The sequence below is a fragment of the Vollenhovia emeryi genome, unplaced genomic scaffold, assembly GCF_000949405.1.
Source record: "Vollenhovia emeryi isolate VEMERY1.0 unplaced genomic scaffold, V.emery_V1.0 DF939139.1, whole genome shotgun sequence".
Classification (NCBI taxonomy): domain Eukaryota; kingdom Metazoa; phylum Arthropoda; class Insecta; order Hymenoptera; family Formicidae; genus Vollenhovia; species Vollenhovia emeryi.
The window spans coordinates 1,389,482-1,406,513 of record NW_011967227.1 but is presented as its reverse complement, the minus strand read 5'-3'; the positions used below and the strand labels follow the sequence as shown (position 1 = coordinate 1,406,513).

The 17,032-nt window shown below is 37.8% G+C and overlaps 1 protein-coding gene across 3 annotated transcripts in view; it reads left to right on the top strand.

Moving 5' to 3' along the window:
• LOC105567268 (protein numb) overlaps positions 1–16,017 on the top strand; it is a 59,730-nt gene extending 43,713 nt beyond the window's left edge. For 2 of the 3 annotated variants that reach the window (XM_012021991.1, XM_012021989.1), the window contains 9 exons: positions 8,665–8,829; positions 9,289–9,360; positions 9,770–9,988; positions 10,440–10,626; positions 11,035–11,292; positions 11,481–11,501; positions 11,890–12,072; positions 12,208–12,698; positions 13,149–16,017. In XM_012021991.1, the coding sequence (XP_011877381.1) occupies positions 8,692–8,829; positions 9,289–9,360; positions 9,770–9,988; positions 10,440–10,626; positions 11,035–11,292; positions 11,481–11,501; positions 11,890–12,072; positions 12,208–12,698; positions 13,149–13,439 (1,860 nt within the window). In that variant the 5' untranslated portion in view covers positions 8,665–8,691 and the 3' untranslated portion in view covers positions 13,440–16,017. The remainder of the gene's footprint in view (positions 1–8,664; positions 8,830–9,288; positions 9,361–9,769; positions 9,989–10,439; positions 10,627–11,034; positions 11,293–11,480; positions 11,502–11,889; positions 12,073–12,207; positions 12,699–13,148) is intronic. The other variant, XM_012021990.1, reaches the window with a different exon arrangement.
• Positions 16,018–17,032: the final 1,015 nt, after the last annotated feature.

Genomic DNA, 17,032 nt, shown 5'->3' with positions numbered 1-17,032 from the left:
ATCTACGGGACATACGAGTATTAGGACACACCCTGTATATCTGTGCACAAGATATATGGGACCTACAATTTAACGCCGATTCCGAACGGCTCTATAGAGGGGCGTTTATGATAAGATACTCTCAGTGTGTTGGTATCAGAGAGATGACGATCATGACGATAAAACCGACAATGTTTTGGTCGGATTTGAACTCGAATCTTCGGCTCGTGAGAGCAGCAGTGCATGTTTCTCTGCGCCACGATCGCCCAATAAATTATAAACTCGTCTGAGTTATACTTGAAAACAAAATTTGCTACATATACTGAAGCAATAAGGAAAACCGCGTTTAATAAATTAAATATTTGATAAAGTTATTTTAATCCTCACAACTTAATTGACTTGGAAAGTTTGCACTATAATTTTACAATTCAGTTGAAATTATAAATTTGTACTATCGATGATATATTACTGACTGATGAAATCGTAGGTATTTCATTTATCTTCGATTTTGTGATTATCAAGCTTCAGTTGATGTAGAATGACGGGACTAAGCTGTACAGTTCAAATATGTATCGACTTTTACTAACTTTGTTTAGGTCACGATATCTTCGGTGGGTCCAAAGATTTCTGGTTTTGAGCTTTTCTTAGCCCTGGTCGTCGACTGAGATAAATATTACGATAAAAAACACAACTGTATCTTGTAAAGTTAAACATGGGAATCTCAGTCGGTTAAATTGTTCGATGAGTATATGCCTACTCGGTTTAATTATACTTTTCCTCTCAATAGAATAAAATTACATTGTAAAATTCTAACGGATAAGCAGATTTCACACACATTCTCATACTGACATTGAAATAAACTTTTATGGAAAAAGTGCACGATCGTAGCGCACGTGCCATAGTGCGCACGTATTCTTTCACATCGCAGCACTCTCGACAGAAACAGGCCACGGTTCTGGTTTCGTTTATCGGGTCTCTACGTGCGAAGTATTACTCTGATGATACATTGCAGACCTTGCATGATAGTCGCAAAGTTAACCGAGCAATTTTGTAATGCATTGGAATATATTCTTCTCGCGCAATACGTTCGTATTGTCACCGTAAAATGATGTGAAATAAATAAAGGAATTTTATTTATGACAGCATCCTAAAATTTTTCAAAAAGCTTGATAAGTAAAGCTTTAAAACAGGTAGACTTTCTACCGTAGTGCAGAACAGGAAATTACTATGCACGATTTGTACTTATCTACATATGTTCTGCCATGCGCACGCTACTTGCACATGATATGCAGAGATGCATTCTTTACCACCATCTTTCCTTTCACGCCTCAAGGTTCTGGTCGATTATCATACATGAGACACTTTCCGAGAAAATCTTCGTCAACTATCCTGCATGCATGCAAAATACATAGTAGGGTCCAAAAGTTTTCGGTCTAAAAGGTGATAAAATGAAACGATCATTTTTATTTTTCAATGTAATCAATATTTATTTTAATACATTTTTTTTAGAACGATAAATTAATTCTTTTACACCACTGAAAAATATTTTTAATTTAGTCCATAAAATCGTTCAACACCGCGGAAATTACTTTTTTTATGAATAAATTTTTTCCACGCTACTTAGACTTTAATATTAAAAATTATTTTTCATTTTGGAAATTGAAATCTGATTTACGCGAAAGAAAATGATCGGTGATGGAGAGATGATCTTTAGAACCGGAGTATTTTAAAAAATCAGAATATTTTTGTAATAGTACAAAAATGTTAATTCACGTTTTAAAATATGTATTAAAATAAAATTATACTGAAAAGAAGGCTGTTTCATCTTTTTTATATCTTCTGAAAAATTTTAGACTTTACGTATATTTAACGTATTTCTGCCGCAGAAAATTGTCTTCTAAAATTGTCTTTGACTTAATACATGAATGTATTGTCCAATACAGAAGTACCTACTCTACTCTTCTATATTCTATATTCTACAAGATCGAAAAAAAAATTGTAATTTAATCCGCAAGAGGGAATTTATCGATGCAAAAAACTAAGTGTAAAAAATATAAAATAAGAAATTTCTTTTTATGAGTACATATCAAAATAAAGGTTCCGTTTCAATATATATATCCACGTTTTTGTTCTACCATCTTTAAAAATAGTACGTCATAGACAGCCTTCTATTAAAAGTGGTCCGTGTCAGTATGTTATACGATATAATCAATAACGTCGTATAGTTGTAAATTATACATACCTACGCTTTCCTGTTTTAACCCTTTCCTGTTTTAATCCTTTATCCTTGTAGCTGTGCCATATATAACATAAATATAAATAATTCTTCTTTTAATTTTCTAGTTATTCAGCTTGTGTTTCATCGTTGCATGTAAAATGTTAATTCAGATGAATGTCAGTAGCAAAAGATTGATACAGGTAGAAATATAAGGTTTTACTAAAAAAAGGTAGATAACTACGAAAGTTATAGACTTTATAAATCTTTCGAATTCTCATACCGTTAGTCATCATTTTACTTCCTGATACAATATCCAAACGAAAGAAAGCGGCTCAACTCTCACGAGGAAAATATATCGGAGAAACCTCAAGATGATGATTCACTCTGTTTCTTATATTTGATTTGTGTGCCATGCCTTTCCACGAAGAACATCATTATTTATGCGTATCTGATAACATCGCAAGTCGATCTCCATCTTATTGGAATTATAATTTTATATCATTTATATGTAATAAACAAATTTGTATATAAAATGAGTGGAAGTACAAAATTGTTAAATTAGTGTACATTACAAATAGAAGATTAACTGCACACACAGTTTTGTGTACGACAGACGATGTATACGCTTTACGTTTTAATATATGAAAAATGTGCTTGTAGTAATCAACTTTATACAACAGAAGAAAATAATTATACTTATTCCTTTTGTAAACTGACTCGTAAACTCGGAAAGGAACATTTTATAAAAAAAATAATAGTTATATTAACATCCCTTTTATTCTACTTGAATAAAATTGCATTGAATTGTTTTCTATTAATATTCTATATGTTTTCTATTAAATATTAATTTCAAAATTAGTTATTCTAATGTAGCTAATATGCGAAACCGAATATATGCACTGACCGCGATATTGATTTTCCCTACGTCGCACATTGAATAACACATGATTTCGGAATCAGTCGTCTCGATGTAACGGCGATTACTTAAACCGATTTCGTGTACCAATCAGAAATCAGTTGTTCCGATTGTAACGATTACGCGTATCGCATTCGGTTTTAACGAATTCGCGTATCGATTTTGGAATTGAACATTGTTTCACACAGTCCTAGTTTGTGCATGATGATACCCGACCACTATGGTCGTGCGGAATATTTATAATCTCCCCCCAACCGTGTGGGGTATATCCACGTGCAATAAAAAGGAGCACGATCAATAGATTTATAATGTTATCCGTGTAAGTACATCACGTAGTAGGCGAATACGTTTACGTGATGCCTTTACTTTTAACATCGCGGCCTTAGTGAGCACATTTTTTGAATGGCGCACACATTTGCATCATAATTATGCTTTTGTGTGGTGACTAAATAATTTAGCCCATACCTAATAACTTTAGCATTATCTAGCGAATAATTTATCATAGTTATATCATTTACAATATCATAATGCTATAAATGTATATTATATTGTTTGTGAGTGGCTTAATATTGTTCTACGTCATAAATAAATTATGATATAGTAACAGGGTTCTATAATGTTTGAATTGGAACACGAAACTGATAGAAATGTCATTGTGTAAATTAGTTTTAAATTTGAACCAAATACTATTCACTCTCGGCAATCTTACTTAAAAATATACACGCTATCGAAAGATATATTAGAGATTGAGTTAATTTTTAAAAGAGTGTTATAGAAACAAGCTGCATTGATCCATATCTTTTTCACTTGCATATTATATTTATTCAAATATGAGTTTAAATAACACTTTGGTATTCTGTTAATAATATTTCCTAATTTACTGTCCATGTTTAATGGATAGGGCCTAAATTCCACAATTTGCTACGTCGCAATCATCGAATCGAGGCAGCAAATTATTACGCGGTAGAAACGCCATCATGCCAATTAAAAAGCAGTTATGTGTGCATTCAAATGCGTCGCCGCGGTTAAATTAAATCTGTGCAAAGCGTTACAACGCCGCAGACTAATTTGGTCGATCAAAGCCGTTTAGTACGGCGCTAGACGGTGGTATTGTTCGCTCGACATGCTCATGTCTCTCGTCGTCACTTGATAAAGACGCGATAGACGACTCTCGTATGACAGACGACGTAGGAGCGATGATGAATAAAACGGCGTGGTGTTGCGGAGCATGCAACCGTTTTACTGTGGCGCATCGGTAAGCCTATTACCGTGCTAAATAAACAGTGTCGCTAAACCGATTGCGTTGAGAGCGTTTACTTTCGCACGTTTTAGCCATTAGTCGTTTATCGTGCGATACCCGACGGCTGCACGGTATCGCTCCGTCGCGCATGGGGGAGTTGGATTATTTTCATTGGACGATATTATTCTAATCGAGTACGAGATCCCAGATGCGATCGCTTCCACGGAGAAGTGTCGTCTCGAAAATAAAACCTGGGATGCAGCTACTCGTGCGTGATAATGCCGGTCTGTTCCCTCGATGGTCCTTCACGGGAGACACGTGACACGCGATCTAAAATCTACCGATGCCTTTGATAGACTGCGCTTTATCGTACCTTCATTAGTCTCTCTTGATGCGGTAGTGCTCTTGATTTAATAACCATGATGATAATAGCTTCATTATACCTTCATCACAAATCACGGCTTTGTTGATATTATTATGTAGATTTTCAACAATTATTCCATGCACGCAATTTCCATTAAAATATTGCAACATTTTATCTTAATTTCGGGAGACATACAAAATATTCTAAAAATTTATTTAATTTATATAATACATTGTATGGCGATTTATATATTTATCCAATTAAAAATGTTTTTATTGTGCAATACATTTTTAATAAAAATAAATTATCTTTATAATATAATAACGGAAGATATTCTTGCATGAAATCAATTTACCTGACTAGGTTTGTAAAGTTGTATTCGATAATTTTTGTTGAATACAATATCGCGCAATTTTGATTTATAAATTTTTAACTAGAAGAGAATTTATATAAAACACTCGCAGAGATTTCTCTTCCTTCTGATCGAATTTGTTCCAATTACCTTGCCTCACATTCAGTCTTTTTCATTTCTGTTTCGATTGTCTGGCGGAGGCTTACGCGATTGCGATACACGGCCGCCGAGGTGAAAGTGACTTTTACGAGCAAATCATACCCTTTATAGAAGATGTCTTGCGTATGTCTGGCCTCGATCCTAAAATAATAGTTATTACCACGTCTTATTGCGTGTCGAATACCATTAGAACTTGTCTCGTACTAAATCGGTAATCACCTGCGTTGTTTTTCACAATAAAAAATAACTCAAAGCTTCACTTAGGATTCACAATCCAACAATTCACACGTTGCCTGACGTACGAATAAAACATATTCCGCACCCAGAGTAGAAATTTAAATGGAACGAATTCAAAATGAATGCTCCTTCTCCTTTAATAACTGTTCCCATGTCATATCCAGAAGAAGTTATTTATGGGGATGCGGTCGTAGGGGACGTATTTAGATCATCTTGCCGATATTCATTATCTGGAGCGCCGTATAAAGTTAGGTCAACGTGCCCTCATATTTTGAGGGTGAGATAAGAGCAGCGACTTTGCTATCATCGCAGTTGCACGTGAGGTTTTAGAAACTTTGGAAAATTTTATCACGTGTATATAACGTGAAATAATAAACCCAATAACACACGCGAGAGCGTTCGCATAATATTCTATAACATTCAATGGCCACGTTAAGTTTATTGGGTTAAGCGCTTCTTGATTTTCTGCGTGTGTACCCAGATAGGATCGTAACACGATAGATTCGCGGAAATTAATGTGTACCTATATGCGCGCTTGCATATACATGTGTTTGTTAGTAGAGTTCGTGTTTAGTATCGCGATTTCGAATTATCAGCTCGATTCGCAAACTAACTCGATAAAGTCCTAATTACGTCCTACTGTAACGAGTAATACGCAACTGCACTGGATGAATATCTGGGCATCAATCGCGAACTCAGAATACATGTGCATGTCGTCTGATGTATGATGTCATTCATGGAATCCTATCTATATGACCAGTTGCATGAAACACGTGCGAGTGATATCATAAATGCGCGCGCTGGAAAATGTCGCGTCGACACATTTCTTCTCAGTTTATTCTTTGATAACTTTGGGAATTTTCTTCATGGTTTTATAAAATAATGCTCCCAGTATTATACACTTAATAATCAAAGTGCGAAATAAAAAATTTTGTAATGGAAAAAAATTGAATTGAATATATAAATCCTGTTCCTGTTATCTAAAGATTTCCCGTTAGTCTAAAGATTTTAATGTTTCTAATACAAAGCTACTTCAAGAATTTATAAAATAATATTTAATGTTAATATCAAATATTACGCATGAAGATCTCCAATACAGTCGTTGCTAGAGAAGATTACTTAAAAGCGTGTAAAAATACTTGTTGTCGATGGTAAATGAATAGTATTAATATATATTCTGTATGCTGCAGTAAGTATCATTGTGTAATGCGTCAAGAGCTTCCACGAGCAGATAATTAAGCTAATCGTTAATCAACGTCAGTCTACGAACTCTCTCGAACAGAAGCGCAAATGCATATGTTACACAAGTTAATTCGATCCAGCCGCAATTTGCTGGAGTATGTACTCCGTGCGCTGTCGCGGAATGAAAAAAACGCAAAAGAGAGATACGTCAAATTGTGATATCTATCACTCAATGGTTCTTTAAAGTTCTATCAGAAAATTTAGAAGTTTAATATATTATTATACATTGCATGGTATTAATGTAATCCGTGTACAGGTTTTTAATCGTTTACTTTAGCTTGTATTTTTGAGTAATATACAAATTCGAGAAGTGACGACATATCTGGTCAAATGACATAACGCCGACTAATTAACCTTGCAAAGTCAGATAGCGAGACGAAGAGCATGACAGAAGGAGATGTCGATGACGAAGGGGGGGGGGGGAACGTAGGGCATGGGTGAGAGAAAGGTCTTCTTAACGTGTCTCCGTTCTCAATCCGTCGACTCGCTCTTAGGGGTGCCGCCAATTCGAAGGGTAGATCCGCGTTCGGTATTAGGGGAGACCCGATATAAAGGAGGGTTCTGATATAAAGGATTCTTTGGGAACGGGTCTCAAGATTCGATCACAGGGCTTTGTCGAGTTGGCGATTCGGCGCAACGGTTGCGCCAGACAGTGGTCGCTTCGGACACATTTTCTCAAGCTTCGCTGTTAACGATCCATCGGGGAGGATCCTGGAGACGCGTCCTTTGAGAATTCGCTCGTGGCTTTGCCTCGGTTGATTACGATGTTAAACTTTATCAGAAAATAATTACGACTGACAGAGAGACGTCTTTCCTTATGGACGCCGTATCTGTTGCCCTGATCCTATTTCGAGATTTCCCTACTGACTTGACCTTTGTTAATCACCTGAAATTTGGACAATGCACGCGCAGACACGCAATCTCATCGGCATTATTATTTTCTGTATTCGAATAAAGTTTTTAAATTTCTCTTGATATTACTTTACTTTCTTCAAAAGCAATTTTTAATAACGATATTTATTACATGAATTTTAACTCATTTTCAGGGTTGGGAAGTAACTCGTTACTTGTAACGAAGTTACAGTTACAGTTACTTTTTTCTGGCAACTCTAACTTAACTTCGTTCCTTTCTCTCCATCTGTAACTGTAACTTAACTCGGTTACATTTTTTCGATAACTAGTAACTAATTTAATAGTTACATTATAATAGTTACTGTATATATTTTTTAAACCTCCACAGATCGCATTGGATCTTGCATTTGCACATACACGCTTTTATCGACACTCTATAATTCGAACGCAGATTTGATATTTTTATTTTCATTGCAAGAAAGTAACTGCAAAGTAACGATTCGTTACTTTTTGAGTAACTGTAATTGTAGCGCGTTACTTTTTAGAATTGTGAACTTGTAACTGTAACTAGTTACATTTTTAGGGCAAAACCTGTAACTGTGACTAGATACTTTTATAAAGTAACTTTCCCAATCGCTTCTCATTTTTATTTAAACAAATATGTATTTAGAAAATTCAGAAAATGTAATTTCTTTGATGTAATAATTGAGAGAAGTTGAATTGTCATATTAATATTTATAAAATTAAATTATATATATTTTTTTTATTTTTAATATTTGCATTTTTTCTATCCGTTATTGTTAAATTCTCTTTCTCTCTTTGTTCTTTTTTATTTTTAAAATTAATGAACGATTCAAATTTTATATTGGGACAATAATATCTCTTTCACGTCTCTATAATATCAATATCAGGTGACTGGTGCAATTGAAACTTGCAATTTTTGTATTTTACCTTATAAAAGTTAACGCTAGGTAACCCTATTTATTTGTCATGAGTAGTTGACCCTTCGTTACACACAAGGGACAGTCCTTCGTTTGAGTTTATCGCTTGAACTGTTGTCTAAATTGTAGGAAATAAATCGTGTTTTTATGTTCTGCTATTATAGAAGCGCGAGAGGTCGCCAGGAAAAAGAATGGATCGGCTTCGACGAAGCTTCCGGGACAGCTTTCGCCGACGGAAAGACCCTCATGTGCCCGAATCTAGCAAGCCTCACCAGTGGCAAGCGGATGAAAGTGCTGTGCGCTCAGCTACATGCGCTTTTAATGTTAAGGTAAACATAAAAGTTAATAATGAAACTAAGTTTATCTGTTAATGATCATCTAAAATTAAATGTATCACAATTATTGATATCGATGAAATGAAACATTTAAGACTTACATTGAGAACTAATTGGTGTCAATCAATGTTTTAAGATGGATATTTTTATTCTATTTAATATTTAATATTATTTTTTATTTTTGAGGGGTATAAATCATTGATTTATTCTCCGACAACTAAAGTCAAAAAGTTATTGTTTGCGTAAAATCATTTCCATTGCTTGAAATAATTGATTTTATTAATTTGGTGTCGAGAATGTGTAATTTTATCGTATCCTTTTTTATAGTTTATGCTGATTATATTATTCTGTATATTAATGTTAAATACTCACAGTTAATTCTCACAAACAAAGATCAAACAAAGGTCTGTTTTAATTTTTAATAGATGAATAATTTAACTGTTCTTTCGACAGTACCTGGGATGTGTGGAGGTGTTCGAATCGAGGGGTATGCAGGTTTGCGAGGAGGCCCTTAAAGTTCTTCGGGTAAGTATTTTGTATATACGAAATATTTTTTGAAGTTAATGCGACTTCTTTGTGGATCGATTGAAAGTATTAATTTTTATACCTAACCGTCTATTTCTCGCGCACGGTTTCACGTTCTATTTATCCAGTTTATTATTTTGATGTATATAAGAATAAGTAATCGGAAAAGTAACTGGGCTACCTTTTCATGAGCTGCTTTTTACATCAAATATTCAAGAAGCTCCGTAGAAAGTTTTGTAAGTCTTACGAAAGTCAGGCGCGCCACATTCCCCGAGTCTTTCGCCTCGACTATATTTAGCACAGCTTACATATAGAGTCGACATTGACACCAAAGCGACCTGAAAATAAATCGGTGCAAAGGTCAAAGGGTAATTCGGACAGCCAAGTTAATTCATGACTGAATTTTCAGAACTCAAGACGAAGGCCGGTGCGGGCGGTACTTCATGTATCTGGCGACGGATTGCGCGTTGTCGAGGACGAAACGAAAGGGTTAATTGTAGACCAGACAATTGAAAAAGTGTCATTTTGTGCGCCGGACAGAAATCACGAGAAGGGATTCAGTTATATTTGCAGGGATGGTACGACAAGACGGTGGATGTGCCACGGATTTTTAGCATTAAAAGAATCGGTAAGTTAGGTGCCTTTTCATCCCGTTTGAATGGGAAATCATCCCTTTATACAATAGGGATGTTTTACTCTGTCGATAAAAGGACTCATTGATGCATTGTAATTGCAAATGTACGTAACATCTGATGGTACGGCGGTGATAACATGAGACTCTAACTTATAAAAGCTAAATATGTGATGGATATTTTAATTTTAACGCGTCCATAATTGCTGACAGATCTAATGAGAATTACTATGATATTCTATGTGATGAGCAATCTCTGTAAAAATTGGAAAACGTTTTATGTCACCATAGAATTTAAAGTTGTATATATCTTAATCTTGTTTACAATATAACGTGCATATTTTTAGCCTTGCTTTGCTTAAAGAAAAAATAAACAACATATTAATATTTAAGGGACTCATGTGAATAACGAGGACATATTTAAATGAATTAATTTTTTATCGTTAAGGGAGAAAGATTGAGTCACGCAGTGGGCTGCGCCTTCGCCGCATGCCTGGAGAGGAAGCAACGACGAGACAAAGAATGCGGAGTTACAATGACTTTTGATTCGAAGACTTCCATCTTCACGAGAAGCGGTAGCTTTAGGCAACCGAATCTCGCAGAGCGGTTGCAAGAAGCGCGCGATCGTGCAGCAGGTGGGTTGCGTGCATTATTGCATCACACACACAAATATCCATTTTTATTATTTTAATCCACGATTTAATAAATTGGTGGATTTGGGGAAAGCTAAGTATACATACTCCTAGACGTTTGTGTTATAAAATTCGCAAAATTATCTTGTACGCGTTACGTAGCATCAATATTATATTTACTACTCATTACTTGTACAACATGTGTTATATTGCATTTATATTATTGAGTGGGAAATTATAATATCTATGTTGTAACTGTTGGTTGGTGTTTGCAAGGATTAGCATATAAGAATTTAATATTTCCAACGTTTCACCTTAAATATCATGTGATCTCTATGCAATACGTCACAAAAGTCATCTGCGATATCTATTTACTTGGGTTTTACTGTATAAAATATATTGATGTTTCAGAAATTCCTCCGGTTAGGCAAGTGTTCAATCCCTTTGCGATTGAGAGGCCACACGCTACGTTATCTATGCTAGAGCGACAAGGTTCCTTTAGGGGTTTCTCACAGCTAAGTCAAGCATCCCCGTTTAAAAGGCAGCTCAGTCTACGAGTCAACGATCTTCCTAGTACCCTTGAACGCACACGTAGTCACAGTCTCGAGCCAACGGACTTGGCGCGAATGCCTTCAGCTCATTCGCACATTATACCTTCGAAGCCTCCAGGTGAGCGTTCACGGCCCCAAAATGTTCCTTTTTATTTTATTTATAATTTCAGTAAATGACGCATTAACGAGTGCGGGAATAAAAGTTACGACGTGTGATACGCACAAGTGCATACGCTTTGATTATATGCTACTAATTGAAATCGACCTGATTGCTAAATAACAATATACTTCTTTGTCTTACAACAGAATTCGAAGGATATGACGAAGGTCATTACTCCTTATTCTGTTAATCTTTACTGTTGCTTGCTCTTCAATGTATCCTTAAACATGCTCGTCTTCCATACACACCGGTTCTCCGTATGATTAAGTTAACAGACATAAACTGGTACCATGACACTGCGAGCGCGTAGCTAGAACCCTCGTAATTTTAATTCGCCCCCACGTATCTCTGTTTGTGCTTAGAGAAAAGGTATTCAACTTACACCGTGTATTCATCGTTCTATATACTCTCTCATTTATACTATAATACCACCACTATTACATTTAGGCGTCCTGTAGCATGCCTCTTGTAGAATGCGTTCTAGCACCTATGTCGCAAAATTTCAGCTGCACTAAATATATTGTTTTAAACGTGATGTCTTCTGTTTCTTCACAGTGAGTCCAATACCAGAAATATTCCCCGGCGATCATGACAGCGTCTCCGCAATGTGTCAGCAGCTGTCTCAAGGGCTTTCTCTGCTCTCGAGCAGCGACGACTTTGGACCAATGCCGTCGTCCCAGCCTGCCACCAGCTCTGTCGCCAAGCAGCTTTTCACTAGTACCAGTAACTCTCCTCCAGGTATTCATACTCTTTGATAAAACCGTGGAAGTTACTCGCTTTATGCTCTGGGTCAATAATGTCAGGATGGTTTCAAAAAGTCATACGCGTCAGTACATGTAAATTTTATCATCAAATCAACTCGTGTCCTTTCAGTAACGAGTAGCAACTCGTTGGACGAGATGAAACTGCAGAACGGTCCCAATAACAACGATAACAACGACAAGAACGAAGAGCTCAGTAGTCTGAATCACGTTGGGCCCAGTTGGCAAGAGTCCGCATCTCCCGTACTCGCGTCGAATCGTAGGCTCACGCCTCTTCTTAAGGCAAGCAACTTGAGTCCCGTTCTTCCAAGGACGAACGCGCCCACTCCGGTCGTTATGAGCACACCGGCACCTGTTTCCTCTAGTGTAGGTGCTTTCGGCACGCCACCGTCGGCAGCAAGTCCTGCTTTCAGCACAGCTTCTACGTCCTCATTAGGAAATACGTCTACGCCGGCCGTCAACAGATCGCCGGTCCCAATAAATTCCACGGTAACTTCAAAAACAAGTTCTCCTAGTACCAGCATAGCATCCGTTTCCCCGGCGGTACCAATTTCGACTGACGTCGCTCAAGTCTCGTCGACAACTGGAATCCCGACGGCTTTAGTAAGTTAAACATTTATAGCGCAATAATCACTTTATTTTAGCAAAATGTTTAGTCCTATGAAACTTATATCAGCAAGATCAAATAGGAATCAAATGCGCCGCTATAATATGTATGTATACGTATAACCACTTCTATACTTTCCCCAATTATTTATCAATCAATATTTATCAGCAATAGTTTTCGAACGGAAGATCTTGTTAAAGTATAATATATTGCTAGATAATCGTTAAGAACACATTTACGCTTTGGAAACGTTTTTATCTTCTTTTCTGAGACACGTATTGAATTCTCATTTCACTCTCATCGTTTTCACAACTTCTCATTCCAATGTTTCCGCTATAAAATGTAAATGTAAAAATCAGTCTTTTAGGCTACTCATTATATCGCGTAGCATCGTAAATTTCGACGTTAATTCGAGATGTCCTTTCACGAGTTTCTCCATCCAACAGGTGCAACCACTTTCCACGGCAGCTGGTTTGCCGAAACCAGAACAATGGTTGGGTAGCATAACCGGCTCTGTGCCGGTGTCACAGGCAAACGTTAGTCCTCGGCGAGCGCCTCCCATTCATACAAGAGCGCATTCTCTCGGCTCGGCTGCGATGAGCTTGACTTCCAGAGGACCTTCTGATCCCTTCGACGTCGAATGGGCGGAAATCGCTTCCAGAAATATGCAGCAGTCGAGCACGACGAATCCCTTCATTATGCCGAACGCGACCCAGGCGTTCCAAGTGCAGTTGTAGCGTCAGGAGTTCATCAACAACGTCGCCAAGTATTTCCACTCGAGCACATAGCGGCTACATGGCGTCCGCCCGCGCTCCGACCTTGCGCACGATCGAAAGTATTACACGTGAGCCGCGTGTCCTCGATCCGATCGCAAACACCGTCAAGTTTTTCCGGATGAGTAGTAATAATATACGAGGAGCCATCGGAAAGTTTCGGAACTGATGCTGCGAGGAATTAGTGGTTGTAGGAGTGCACTGACAGGACGTAGAGACTGTAGGTCTTATGAGTCAGTGGCACGATAGTGCAATTATCGAGCCTTTCGTTGCTTACGTTCGACAATCCAAGTGCTTGCTTGTAATTGCGATGACGCAATTTTGTGCGAAGCTGAAAGTACCTTCGAAAACTACCAAATGCTTCTACAAGTTTTTGGGGACAAGACACTAGGAAAAATATAAATTTACGAGTGGCGTCAACATTTTAAACGTGGACGACATGGAACTCGCTCGAGAACAAGAAACGTTTAATGCACGTTTGATACGAGGGATATCGAATATGAAAACAACTCCTGAAAATACTCAAGAAGTCAAGATCAAATTAACATTTCCCTGCGATCTTCACAAATGAATCGATCGACGTGGCAATTGACTCCCAATGGCTTGATGATATTTGGTATTGCTTCTACAGATGTTTTTACACGTACGCGTCTTGCTCCAATTTGTGTCCATCACAGTCGCAAATGGTCACCTAGATTGTCGAATGAAACCGCAAGTAGTATACTCAATAATAGCAGCATTATGCTACTTGGCATACTGACTTATACTTGCAATCTCTACTTTATCACGTCTCTATTCCATCCCATATCATGCTAGTTCCTACCTCGCGGCATCAGCTCGGGGAAACTTCTTGATCGCACCTCGTAAGTTTATTACGAGATCCCTCGAGAAGCTGGGCCGAAGAAGCGCGATAATCCTTTTTGTCGAATCGGCGCTTAGCAGCAACGATGGTAGCGACGAACTGAACCAGCACAAAAATATATCAGCGTAAAATATACTTAATAGATAGATAAGTATATACGCGCACAGCCTTAACGACCTCAGTAAAAGTAAAATTAACGCATATACGCATAAGCAGATGTCCGGGTGACGTGACGGGGAACACAAAGTTTCACGCACCGATAATAATAGGCTCGTCAGCCGATTAAGTGAAAGCAATAGATGTCGTGAAATACGCGTGTAAGCGGAGTTCCCGACGGTACGGATAATATCTTACACTTGAATGTCTATCACGCGATATCGTAATTGGATATCCTAATTATCTTGAGTAGAATTAGGCTCGGACCGAGCGATTATCGTCGTTCTGCATGAAAAACGAAATTGTACGCACTCAAGATTACGCTGCACCCTTACTGTTATTTTTTTCAAAGAAGAAAAGAAGAAATATATATATATAAATAAAGAAATATATATATACACGTAGGGTAGTTGCCACTTCGTGGTCGTATCGTGACCTGAATCACGAAGTGAGGTGACCGTACCTTCCGCAGGAAGGGGACTTGTATTTCCGGCAGGCTCGTCCGGATCAGACAAAGCACATAGACACGTACGTTCTACCGGGCGTAGATCTGATTACGCTCGAAGGAGGGCAGTTAACATCCACGGGGAGACTGTGATATTGACGTGAAGTGGCCAGTACTTAAGCGAACAGGGTCGAACGGATTACGAAGTATCGTGAGGAACTTGCTCAAAGGTCGTGGTAGCACAGGATGAGTGATCGTGAGTTCGGGTACCACAGACTCTATCGTCCCGTAGCCGGCAAGAAACACCCCATAAATTACTTAAGATTAGCTGTTAAAGACTAGCGGAGATATGTCTTACACACTATCGTTGTCTATTATACATACGATCGTGTCGCATTTATTATGAGGACCGAGGAGCGGGGATGACGGAGCGCGTAGAAATTCTCGAGGATAACGCTCGCGGGGATAATCTTTCTCGAGAGAGTCTAGACGGTGCTTCCGCCTCTGTAATAATAGCCGCGAAAAGTCGCTTATCGAGCCGATCCTCCGAGTGCGAGTTCATATCTACAATCTGATTGCGCTCGGCTATGTACATACGTCGTAGCGAGCGAAGGAGTTTCCTCAGTCCCAGTATAGTAATTGATAGTATCCCGTGAGATATCAGTATTGCGCCTCGCAGCTTTCTGTCTTTCAAGTTAATCGCTGCACTTTCGGTTTTTCGAAACGGATCGAGGGTAAACGTCGAGGAAGGCCAAGGGAGATTTTACAAGAGGGATAACTGAGGTGTGTATGTATGCATTGTATATAGATTAGTTATTTAAAACGCGACAGTATAAGAGAGTGTGGAGAAATTGCCGAGAGTGCGTGTCATTCATTAAGCCGGCGACTCAGCAATGAGGCTCGAGGAGGAATTCTTCCTGAAGTTCAATCGAAGCGAATAATTGCACAATTATAATTATAATAGTATTTTATAATTTTTTACGAAACGACATGGGAGACGACGACGCTACGATTCTGTATTATACATATAAGAGAGATCTGTAGCTTATCTGTAAATTATAAATTAAACATTATAAGTTGTAAATTGTAAATTTTAAGTTATGTAAATTATATGTTTGGTGATGGTCATGATTCTTGTATTATTTTTAAGAGCAATGATAGATTGTCACGCGCAGTAATTTTACTAATTGAGTACGTAAATACATGTAAATATCTCCGCAATACTACAAATTTATTAAGCAGCATCGTTTCGGTTGACTCGCCATTTTGTTGACGTCGCATCGAACGTAATTTATTTCATCACGCTAAATATCGAAGCCTGTATCAATAATTTTTCTACACCGATGGGGCGTTAAAGTGTTATTGCTTCGATTGTAATAGATGAAATCGAATTATCGATTAGAAGAAATTATCATTGGCAATTATAAGACGAATGAAACGAACGATTTCTCCGATAGAAAAGTCGCCATCGTCATTGCGAGTTGTTCGGCAAAAATGGACTTGGTTTTTCGAGCCACCTTCCGTCCGTCCCGAAAATCAAAAAGGTAACAAAAGGAGGAACAAAGTTAAGCGAAGGAAGTTAAACGAATAATTGTAAAGCAGCACAGGGAGCGATCGCTTAGGTACTTATTGTGGTACTTATGAAAATGTCGTTTAATCAATGTACTTAAATATTAACACACGTAGCTCGTTGTTAGCGAAATCGTTGCTAATCGACGCACGTTGTCGATGTTCTTTATTCATCTTTGTAACTTTTATCGTTTTTATTCTCTTCAGACTGACATTTCTTCCGTTTCTCCATTGATCTCCCGTGCATTTCCCGCGGAAGTGCGCGGGAAAGAAACGTGTACATAATGCAGCATAACGATTCGTTGTAACATTATCATGTTTACGTACTTATTGTTTGTCCTTTTACGTTTCTTAGTCGATGTACGCTAATTTACACGGTTCATTTGACTAGGATCGAGGAGGAGCGATAGAGCGGCGTCTTGGCCGATCTCCACGCTGGACGTCTGTAATTTATTCGGACGCTGAATTCTTTTTTAACTTTTTAATCGACGCGAACAATGGATGTCGTTCCGCTAGACGTCTGTT